This window comes from Pseudopodoces humilis, chromosome 2 (genome assembly GCF_049639895.1).
Source record: "Pseudopodoces humilis isolate 2021_Gansu_Grassland_sample_001 chromosome 2, ASM4963989v1, whole genome shotgun sequence".
NCBI lineage: Eukaryota > Metazoa > Chordata > Aves > Passeriformes > Paridae > Pseudopodoces > Pseudopodoces humilis.
This window is the reverse complement of record NC_142201.1, coordinates 23,954,890-23,967,031: the sequence shown is the minus strand read 5'-3', so window position 1 is coordinate 23,967,031 and position 12,142 is coordinate 23,954,890. Positions and strand designations below refer to the sequence as shown.

The window sequence follows — 12,142 nt, the reverse complement described above, 5'->3', positions numbered from 1 at the left end:
AAAAAACAGAATATTCATATCCTTACTCAGCTCAACCAAATACTCCTCATCCCAGAAGAGACTCAAGTCTTGCCACCATTCTCTCTTGTCTCCCAGCCCCACATCCTAGCACTGTGCAATTGTGGTTTGTTCAGGTGTCTATCTGCCTGCCTTCCCGTGGGCAGTGAAAAAAATGGCTGGAAAATATAAGGGTGCTTGAAGGGCAGCGGAGCTCGAAGAGAGTGCACAATGAAAATGCATGTTCAAGCCCTGTCTGAAGGTATTTATCCCTCACAATGCAACGAGCAAAGGTCAGAGAGGTAGGGCTGAAAAAGAAAACATGCCCAGGTAAGAGAAGCAGTTCAGCTACAGCAACACTGGGCTTCACAGGGGGGCAATTTACTCTGCTTCCCAGGATGTTACAGTGCTTAGAAAAAAACTCAGCATGATGCAGTGAGATGAACAAGATCCTTGGCTCAGGAGTGTTAATAGAAATGGCAAATATGGTCGTCTTTTTTTCCTTAAAGAGTGAGAAAGGGGGAGACAAGGAAGATTGTGAGAGAGAAATCCCTGAAACTTGATAGGAAGCTCTTCTGGAAACAAAAGAGGGTGAAAGCAGAGTGGATGTGGATGCGTGGGCTGCAAAGCGGGGCCCCGGTGTCAGAGAGCACTACAAAGGAAACCCAAGCCTGGGAACTCTGTCCAGGGATTCCAGTGACTCAGATTTCTTTGTTATTTTATGACACAAGATGTAAAGAAGTGTAGGCTGGGAAAATACTGTGCTATGAACTTTACCCGGTTTTCCTCTTGGAGTGTTTCAGTTTCATAGACCTGCTCAATTTGTTCAAAGTTTTACACTGTTTAGTGATCAGTAAGATTTTAAAGACAATCTCAAACATGCCACATGAGCTTATATAAAGCAAATTAACCATAGATAGCATTCTTAAATTCAGTGGTCATTATATGAGCTTTGCAAATCAGAAATAATAAGGAATGAGCAACTCATATCCTTCATTCACAAGCATAAGAGTTGTGAAGCACTTATGTCACAGGTCTTTCCTACAAAAGAACATTAGCTGGGTAACCTCCAGAGACACAGGAAACTTCTATCCTTTTCTGCCCCTTTTACAAGGGGATTTCTCCATAGGACAGAGCAAATGGACCTTAATTATCTGAGAGAATGAGAGGGAGCACAGATTTTGCTCTTTTGTTGTGTATCTGCAGTTCCATTCACTTCAGAAAAAGTCCTTAGCTGAAAAGTGTGTACGTGGCTGATGCAGAATTTAACCCAGACATTTTAATTAAAGTACAAAGGCTTTAAACTAGCCTGCAATATTTGCATTTGGTGATTTCTTAAAGATGAAGTAACCCGCTACTTACAGGAATGCCATCTGCCCCGGGGAATCCAGTGACTCCTCTTTGTCCCTAGAGTGAAACAACACAATTAAAATGATGTTCTGCTAGCATTTTGCTTATTAGCTAGAACATTTGATATTCAAAAATTACCACTTCTCCTTTGGGTCCAGTTATTCCTGGGTATCCTCTTTCACCTTTGTGACCTTTGGGACCTTGCACTCCTGGGATCCCCATCAATCCTGGTGGTCCAGTGAATCCCTGTGATCCAAGGAGTCCTGGCTGGCCCTGATAAAAACAATAAAACAGCATTTACATAGGAACAGTTGTGATGTGTGAAGCTGGATAAGTTATCACTGCTGCAACAGAGTCAATCTCTCAAAGAAAAAATAAACACAGAATTTCTTTCCATCCCAGCAGGCCAGGCTCTTTGATAAAAGTCATCTGAAACACCACACAGAGAAACTCCAGCAGCAGTGACTATTCTGCACATGTGGTCACAAAATTAACACATGGATATTAGCATCCAAATCAATATTCACTACTTCACTCTTCATGGCCACTCTAAGAAAAAACTGTTTTTTTTGGAATAAGGATTCTCAAGAGCAATTCTCCTACAATATAATGCATGATGCTCCAAACAAGTAAAATATGCTTAACTGTGAAACTTGCTTATTGGCCATATTTATTACAAGTGGCATCTGATATTTAATGGCAGGAATTTCTGCCTCTTTAGTGACAATATTTCTATTCAGCAGTGGAGCCCGACAATGATGGGACATGCATGGATCCACACACGTTGAAGAGTTGCACACAGGGCTCTCTGGTCATTTTCCCTTCCAGTGCTGGGTCGGCTCTTCACGCCACTTCAACCTTTGTTTAAAAATAATCCCTGCTGGCTGCCAACATCACAAGGCTCAAAAGGGGAAAAAACAATTTTGAAATGACACAATGGTGGTTTAAGTAATGGATTGTGACAGTATGTCTGAGACCTGTGAACTGAAGTATTTGAATATCATTCCAGACGTAGCGTCACTAAAGGCACACATGTTTTGCATGTACTCACTGCACTAATGACATTAATAGTACATTGCTGCAATCTTTTCTGGAGAAATATGTTTTAAATGGGGCAAAGCACCATTTACCAAGACATTCCAATTAAGTCAAATCTAATGAAAGTTGTTTTTAAAATGCAATTAGATTTTTTTCACACACCAGGCTGGAACAGCACCAGTATCTCACAAAGGAGAAGAACTACAGCAAATCATGAAGAAATGCATATATATTTTTACCAAAAAAGCTGATTTAAAAATACTACCTGCTTTTAATATAAAATATCTTGCCCATGCCTTCAAAGAAAGAGTTAGAAGGTGAATGCAATTCCTTTTCAAGAGTTCAACTTCATTTAATGCCATTTAGGTGGAAAGAGGGCAGTGGAGGGACTTGAAAAAAAGAAACCTGAAAATAGCATAATTTCTTTGGATCAGAAAGTTGTACCAAAGATACTGAACAATGCCTTATTGATATTAGGAAAAAAATATTTTAGTCTCATAGGCCCATTTGTGATACACTGTAAAAACTTCATAGTCAACAACTATCTAAAATAAACATTTATCTGTGCCATACTTGTCTTCATACCACATACCCCAAACCAATGCTATGACTGAAACACATTTTTTGTAGCTTCAAAAACAAATCAATTTTCCACAGTGCTTCCATGTAAAATGGTTGTCACTTTGGGTAGGTTTTATATTTTAAATCTTATCATATGAATCCATATTAAATCGCATCATATGAGTCCATATTGAGAAGCTGACACAGCCAAACAAAGTACAGAACCGAGTGCAAGTCTTTAATTTCGGAAGACTAGGAATGAGCCAATATGAAGGCTGAATTACATGGAGTTCCTTGGGACAAGCCACCAGGATGGAGCTTGTACAGTATGGATCTTTTGCTCTACTGTTGTGACTGATTTGCCCAGACTGATGTTTTAGAAGCAGTGCCGAAGGACAACATGAATTTAAGTGTTTGAGCTGTCAGTGTGAAAGAGAATTCCCTCTGCTTACAACCAAGCCTGACTTTATAAAGTATCCTTACTTTTAAACCAAGTCTGTTCATGTTGATTATTAGGTGCTAAGAGGCCAATGTCTTTTCAGATTAACAAACTGAGAAGATTACATGAATACCTCTGAAACATGAAAGAACTCATGTTGGCAGGAGGCATAGGTATCTAAACAAGCAGCTGCTCATTTCCTTATGCCAGGCACCACTGGCTACTACAAATGCATCTACCTTCACCAGCAGCAGTTTTTAGTTTTTTCAAAATGCAGTGAATCTCTAAAATTTATTCTGTGGAGGTGCAGGTCACAGTAGACATATTTCCTGAGTTGGTTGACTCAAATGGAAAGATGCTGATTAAAAGCACTAGAATAAAGACTTAAATCTGAACCAGATTTTTTCAGTGTGAGTTCCAAGATGAAGAAAAGAAAAATCTTTCTTACACCACATTTTCTCCACTTTTCTTACCTATTAAGGCTCAAAATTCAAGTGCATAGGAATTGATAAAATACATATGAGCATGCCCCACAAAACTGTCTTTTTAGGGAAATAGACATTTAATGCATTATAAAAATGGAGTCAGTGATTTTTTTTTTTTTGGGGTTCTTTTGGTAAAGCAGTATAAATTCTCATGCAAATATGAATCAAAAAATATTTCAATTTTACTATAAAGCCTTAAAATATTATTCAACACTTAAGGTAGTTTGTTCTTCCTCATGCACTCAAATCTAGAAAAAGGTTAAAAATGAATGGAAGCATATCTATTACATCTGCAAAGAACACAAACAATTATTCAAATTAATTTGTAGAGATTTGAGTTGGCTCCAGTTGCATGTAATTTCTGAAAATAAATGTTTCAGTTGCTTCTGCAAAGAAAGGAAGACATGGGTTCTGTGCACTTAAAATTCCACTTCATTTTTGGAGTATCTGGAAGCCAGAATAAATAATCCAAATTCCAAAAAACACTCATCCTCCTGAGGTAAGTAAACTGTGTCTTTAGTTCCCTTCTACCTTCCTTTAGAGGGCAGCTGTCTGTAGGTAGAACACACGTAAAACTTTTCATTGCAGTTTCTGATAAAAGGCTAGTTATGTTCAGAATTTTCAAATCTGTGCCTGGCTTTCTGTAGAGGCCATGCAGAGCTCAAAGGTGGGATTCCATGGAACACGGTTACCTGTCTTAACTCCTACATCAGATACCACTCCCACTTCCAGCCCCATTTCCCTGTCTGGTGTGGAGGAAGCAATAAACAAGGAATGAAAAACAAGGAAGAGGGCTGGGTATCAGCACCATTTCCCCACGCTTTCCTGGTAGTTATCTGGTCATTTGTTTGTCGAGGAATATGGATTATTTAATATAAAGACAAGAGAATAGATCCTCATGGGACTAGTTTAACACAAGGCTAGAGTCATACATACATAGAGAAATACTTAATATCATGACAATGCTTGTGTAATTCTTCAGCCAATTAGTACCTCGGCTTGTTAACTGAATTAACTTTGTTAACCTTCATTAACTCAGACATGTCAGCTTTAACTCTGCTTTCTTTATCTTAGATCTTTTGTTGGACAAGTATGTCCCCTTTTCATTAGCAAGTGACCTAAGAACATTCTCTCTTTGGCAAAGGCCACTGAGGAGATTTAAGCAAAGACAATCAGTTTGAAAGGTTCAGTCAAACAAAGCATGACTCAATTGTTAGTCCCAAATACCCCTGTGTGACACATGCCATGCATGGTACTACTCTGCCTGTGGGTCAGAAATCCTAGAGAATTCTCCAAAGTTGTAAAATTGTGTTTGACTTAAAATTTCCAGGTCTTAAAAAGGAAAAAAAAAGAAAAAAAAAAAAAGAAAAAAAAAAGAAGCAAGCCTAGGGGAACCTATCATCCATGTCATATTTTAGAAAACTCATAAAATACTTTCTCTTGTACATGCTCTGGCCCTTGGTGCCCTTCCCATTTCACTAGGATGAACTCTACCCTAACCCAGAGCATGGCACCATTACCCCACGTCACCCACCACGGGACTCACAGGCCAGTGCTAAGAGGCTCACTGAAGCGTGTGTGGAATGCCATGGCCAGCACCTCTGCGAGAACACATAAAAATAAAAGGAAAAAGTGGGCTGGTGGAATATCTTGAAGGTTAACAAGAAGTTCTTTCATTGTTTTTATACAAAACCTCTCCAACTGTTTAGTTGAATTACAAAGCTCGCAATGTCAGGATATACACCTAAATAGGCAGTCCCTGCTTTGCTCTTCCTTCCTGCAACTTCATCTGACTGGGAAAGGTCTTGCAAAATTCTTGTGGCCAGCCCAGATATTGTGCAAAAACTGCTTACAGAGAAAAGAAAAGGTTGGAAATTAGAAAGCCTGGAGGAGATCTCCCCAGAAAATATATGCCATGTTATATATACATTGTCACTTGTCCAGTGACATGCACAAAAGAAAATGCTGCCAAGGTTGTGACTGGATTCAGTAACTACATTTTGCAATTAAGTACCAGTGGACGTAAGAAGATCCTGATCAGACTTTTAAATTTGTACTCAATGTTCATGTTTTGCAGCTTAAACTTTAATTTCCAGTTCTTTTACGATCAGTCAGATGAAAGAGATGTCATGTTGCAATACTTTCTTCCTTTTAATTTACTGTTAAATTTACAGTGTGGAAACAAAATTGACAGAGGAGGGTGGGCTAATTTTGAGAGCAACCAAATGTTTGATGTGCTATACAAAGAGAGATGCAATAAATGACAGTACCTGCTCCAAAGGTTTTAAAACACAGGAATCATGAATTGTTGAGAAATCCACCTACCAGGTGGCAGGAGATACAGAGGCAGGAGTAAAACTGTTGATTTGCAATAAGGAGGAGACAGAATCAGAATTTCTACAGAGCTTCCCAGCCACTGAGCCCATTTCTCCATCTTTCATTACAGATAGCCGTTTTGCAATTGCTTCTGGTACATGGAATGTGATGATTCAGTATTCCCCACACGGAAATGAGCCTTGTAGACCATCATTTCTTTTAACAGTGGACAAAAAGAAAGGAGGTTAATTCCCTGACATTTTAAAAAGGTCACTGGTGAAAGGACAAGTTCATTTCCTGCAGGAAGGGTGATCTGACCATGACAGAAAAGCTGGAGCTGGGATTTTTTGTAAGAGCTCTTAGTCTGGAACGATCCCTGTAAGAACAGATGGAGAAAGGACGTGACAGCAAGGACCTCATTGCACTCCTACTCAGTGAGACCAGCAAGCGGAACAGACAAAAACTCAACAGGGAATAAAATAATTTATAAGAAAAATGAGCAACTTTTGGGCTGATTAAAAGTGCTAACCCAGGAAAAGACATCTCCCCAGGCACACAAGAAAGAAACAGAAGTTTTTAAGTGAAATGCTGGCAAAATGTGGAAAACTGAGTGCAAATGTAAGGAATTTGTGATTATTTCAGGTGGTTTCAGTGGATGTAGTGCACTAAAACAATCACTGACCCCTAATAAAGAATGTATGATTTTTGTGCTCCCACCACCCCCAAAGATATAAACTACGAGGAAGAACCTGAAGAACCCTGCTGTGGTTCTTGAGTCAGACTGGGGTGGGCACAGCACCCACCATTTCTGCTGGAGCATAAATCCAGGAGGTTATCAAAGAGTTTATGGATTAAACATATTAGAGGGGAATACGTAGGGGAAGGGTTTGGGGTTCAGTTCCATGAAGTGCACACTTTGTCAGAAATACTTCACCTATGGTGTTGCATCACTTTGGGCTGAGAGGCAGAGAAAAGCAGACCACATGGAGCACTTGCTGCCATGGCATGGTTTGGCTCGGCAGCTGCTTCTGGTGGCACTGGGATGCCCATTACAGACAGACAATGATGTGCACAACACCTACCATGGCAAAGAAGAAAATGGAACATTTCTGTAGCTTCCATCATTATGTTGTTTGAATGGTACCATCCACCTCAGCAACTCAAGAGTTTTGTTTAAGCAAGACTTAAATGCTTTTGTAATTCCTCCTAGGAAGAATAGATCAAAACAATCCATGGAAGGGTAGGAAATACAAACACACAGGGCAAAACACAACCAATGCTAGCCACTGAAGAAAAAGATCATCTGAGAGAAAGAAGTCCTGAAGTTTGTGCAGGTTTGGTTGTTAAACATATCATCATGTTACTTTATTTCTGTGTCATCAGGACTGTAGTAATGACTGCTTCCTAAAAGACAGATGCCTTGCAAACTGCAGTTTGCAGTGAGTATTCAGAAGCTCCTCACTAGATGGCACCAGCCATTGCTGCTGCACACAGCCCCCACCACTGCAGGTGCAGGATTCCAGACCATGGTACAACCTTCAGGAAATCTGATAAGGAGTTCAGATAGGGTCAAACTGTGCTGGAGCGAGGTCTGAGGCAACAAAAGCAGAAGGTTTCTGCCAAAATGTCTCAAAGTGAGATGGCTGGGGAGGTGCAAATGAAATGGAATTAAATGTATCATGCAACTGAGCAGCATGGCTGCCTGAAGTGAAGGTGCTCTGTCATTCAACCTATATTTTGTACGGTAGGCAAACTTGATCTTCTACAAGAAATAAGAAAAACTTATTCTCTTACTTCTTCATTGGAGCTAAATTTACATTTACTATCACAGGCTTGAAAATTCTCAAATTTATCTTCTGAACCTGTATTTTTAGTGCAGGGCTGGCATTAACTTCTGCCACCACACTGATACCAAAAGGGGAGTCTTATTCTGATATTTCAGACATTTGGTAACAACACAGTTACCAGTGTACCATGGTACCAGGAGGAGATGGGTTGTCCAACTAGAATATCGATAAGCAAATCAAACAAATCTTTCTCTTGTGGCTTATCATGATATTAAAGTCTTAAACAGAGAGCAGTACTGACAGAGTCGGCAGGCGTTAACAAAAGAGTACATAACTAATGGTTATTTCTACTTTTTTTTCTTGTTTTGCTACTGTAGAGGAGGTTATTTAGCTGAGTTTCACATTCCAGCTTTTATTCTCAGAAAAGACTTTCCTTCTCATTTGTTAACAAGTAGTTTTTTTGTTTTTTTATTTATAACAAAAGTAAAAAAAAAATTATAAAATTTGTTAAAAATAACTAAAAAATGAGGCTAGTTCAGCCTAGTGGCATGGCAACAATGTGCTCTTCTTGTAACTTCATTGTCTGGACATACGACATTTTCTCTCACAGGACAGTGGTGACCAAATGACTTTAATTCCAGAGCAATGATTCAGCTTGCAGAAGGGTGGCTTTTTTTTTCTTTCTTTTCTTTTTTTTTTTTTTTTAATAAAGGAAGGAATACACATTAAATCTTCATGAAAAAAGGAACTATGAAAGCATTCCCTTTACCAGAAGCCACATCCCTTTTCTGTACTCAGTAATGAAATAATTTTGTACTGTTTTCTGTTCCCACGGTTTGATCTAATTTGTGATCTTCCAGAAAGCTGCTATGTCACCCAAGAAGATAAAACATGTGCAAAAGTAAATACATGCTGGAATGTAGGTCAAGAACTCAAAAGAACCAGTTAATAGTTTCTTCATGTCACAAAATACACAGGAGTAAATGTCAGAAATGCTCTCTGTGCTTTGCAGTGCTTCTGCAGTAGTCTGGGACCACAGCAATGGTCTCTCAAAGAAAAGCATCAGAAAGGACAAGTCTAGACAAAACCACATGAGGATTCCCATACTAAACCTTCAGAAGGTTATTGCATAGAGGAAAGGAGAAGAGGAACGTGGACAAGATGTGGGAAAGAAGCGTAGGGCAGAGGCAAAGGGTGGTTTTGTTTGCAGATTCAGTAAGGAGATATCTGAAAGTACAAAGCAGAATCTCTGCTGAAGTAGGGCTAAACAGACAAACTAGGAAATTTAGGATCAGAATTAAGACATATATTAGCAAATACATCTCTCTAGTCAGCCTGCTCTACTGAATTATGTGAGAAGACTTGGAATGACTTGAAAGCCACTGAATTTTTTTAAGTATTGCATTTATAAAACAGATGAAGACATTTAGCTACATAGTGAAGTCATCAAAAGCTCCCACCAGGTGCAGGTGATACCTCATGGCATGATATCCTAATGCAGACATTCAAACTAAATCAAAGAAATGCACCTGAATGTGCCCATTTTTCTTAGGTGTCTAAAAGGAGCCCAGATCTCTAGCTCAAAAGCTGACCTCACATCACTGCTATCTAAACTGTGCAAGAAGGCAATACCTCAAAAGATCAAGCCCCAGAATTGTGGATTTAGCAGTTAGAATTAAGACTGAAACGAAAATCGTGCCACCTGAAAAGGAAGATGATATAAATGCAATAAATTTACTTAACCTGGCAGGCAATATATGGCAGAGAAGTTGCTACTGGTACTACAAAACAGTAGGATTTTCTTGGAAGTTAGAAATACTTCAGCATTAAAGAGTAATCGGATGATAATGGTGTGTGCTCAAAAGCATATCCATTTATTCCATGTAAGCCTGAGAGTGGAAATGCAGTTAACAGAACCACTCACTTTATGTTGGTTAAACTGAGACCACCAAGCTAAGACAACTACACAATCAAAAAAAACCTTACTTCACTGATATGTAAATACTGTCCCTTTGACTACCAGCTAAATTCTGTTTTTGAGAAAGAGGTAACTAAAGTTATATTTCAAGATGTCAACTTTAAATGAACTTGAATGAGCTAATGATGTTTCACAGAACACTAAAATGACATTGATTTATACTTGTCAAATGTTCATTACTATGTAATTAATTGGAGAAGGTTAGTTTGATAGCTGACCAAAAATTCACCAGAGAGGAAAATCATCTTGCCAAATATGCTCTTATAACTAGACAATTATCACACTGATGGGTGTGGACAAGGAGCAGGAGGAAGCAGGGAACTCCCAGTTACTCTGTGACATCTGCTGTACCATACTCATGTAAAGGAGCAAACTTTGGCCATGATGACTATTAAATGTGTGATTAAACACTTGGAGGACAGCAAATACCTTATATGTTTTTAGCACAATGAGTATATTTATAGAACAAAATTCTGTTCATTCAACATGAGTTTTTACATGATCAAAAAGCCAAAAATATTCCATAGAATGCACCATAGAATGCAGTGCAATCTCCCTACTCTGCTAGTATCTGCACCAAAATTATTTTTTTAAAGTTTTCATTCATTCCATTCATTTTATTAACATCATAATATTAAAATCAACTGCTTTCTGGGACTTTTTAAAAGCATACTTCACACATATTGCCAAAAACTTGGATAACACAGTCAGTTGGATAGCTGTAAGGTTGCTTCTTGGCTAACTGGGCTTCTCAAGGCAAGACAACAACCAGCACCTGCTTGAGTTAGAACATTCAGTCATAGACATAAGAGCCAATCTTCCAGCCCAACTACTTTCAAACAGCTTTCAGTGGTGTGTGGGAGTGTTCTCAAGATCCTAAAATTCAGGAAGTTCAACACAGATGTTTTCTGTCAGTAGGCGTTGGAAGCACCAATAGTAACATCTGTTCACTTTTCATATTTGTGAGAACATTTTCTTTTCGGTCCAAAAACCATTCGCTGTTGAAATTTCCAAATTGTGCAACTGGCCAAAATGTTAAGCTCATTAGGCTCCATGAGTTTAAGAGTATGTGAAAATTAAAACCCCTGCAGGAGTTCAGCCTATCGTATGCCAATTTTTCCATTCTGTGTTCTTCTGTTTAAACAAAATCGTAACTATTTTTGTGGTGGGAACAGCTATCAAAACTGACTTGATCATGCAAATAGAAGTTACTACTGGGTGTTTAAACTATAGAAAGAATTCAATTCTCTTAAAAAGGCTGTGACTTTTTAGTAATTTGTGTACTGGGATACCCTCTCCACATGGGAGCCCAGAACACATGTTCTAGCAGCATGTACAAGGGACTTGGTACAGACCTTCACACTCCGGTCATGGGAATTTACAGTTTGGGACAGTCTCCGAGTTCCTGACAAGGCCAGATGATTGGCTCTGAACCACCAGAAAGGACGGTGGGCTTGAAGGCAGATGTGTGCAGCAATATGAAGAGTCATTGTTGATACAGAATCAGAGACATCTTTTTTTTTCTCCTAACCCTTCTAGACAGAATTGTCTCAAGAGCAGTGGGGTGCTGTGATATCATCTGAACAGAGTTTGTACAGTTGTTTTCTCTACAGGATTTCCCAATCTTTATGTATCAGTGTAAGTACTCTAGAAATTTCAGTAACTGGGACTCTGTTGAAACCTGCTGTTTGAGTCAGCTTACACTGAAGTTAAATCAACCCTTATGCATTTCAGTGTAGGTGGCTTGTTAACATCACAGATATTCTAACACAATCACTTTGATGGTTGTTAAGCTGGACCTGCCTTCATGTTGGGTTTGTCTCCAGAATCAACAAATAGTCTAAATAAACTGTAATCTATGAGAAGTCGTCAGTTAGTAAATAGAAATACTGAAAATTATCAGCAATTGTCTTTTATATCATACAGTTATGTACCCTGCCCATGTTCACAAGAAGTTTTTTATGAGTTGCCAGTACAAGATCAAGCTGAATGATCATCTAGGGAAGCTAAATTATTTGGGGGAAGTATCATGGCAACTGATTACTTGGAGAACTCTCTGTGATTCTGTGAAGTCTTTCTTCTTTCTTTTTTCTTTGAAGTCAGGCAGAAGGAGAGTAAAAATATTTTCCTTTGAATCATGAAGGAAATAATTCTGTATCATTTATCCGAAAAATATGAATGTAACTTGTGA

At 38.7% G+C, this 12,142-nt stretch overlaps 1 protein-coding gene across 3 annotated transcripts in view; it reads right to left on the bottom strand.

The window, feature by feature from the left end:
* Positions 1-12,142, bottom strand: part of COL4A2 (collagen type IV alpha 2 chain) — a 138,310-nt gene that overhangs the window by 49,550 nt on the left and 76,618 nt on the right. For all 3 annotated transcript variants that reach the window (XM_014248586.2, XM_014248569.2, XM_088050974.1), the window contains exons 5-6: positions 1,486-1,620; positions 1,360-1,404 (exon numbers count right to left, since the gene is read on the bottom strand). In XM_014248586.2, the coding sequence (XP_014104061.2) occupies positions 1,360-1,404; positions 1,486-1,620 (180 nt within the window). The remainder of the gene's footprint in view (positions 1-1,359; positions 1,405-1,485; positions 1,621-12,142) is intronic.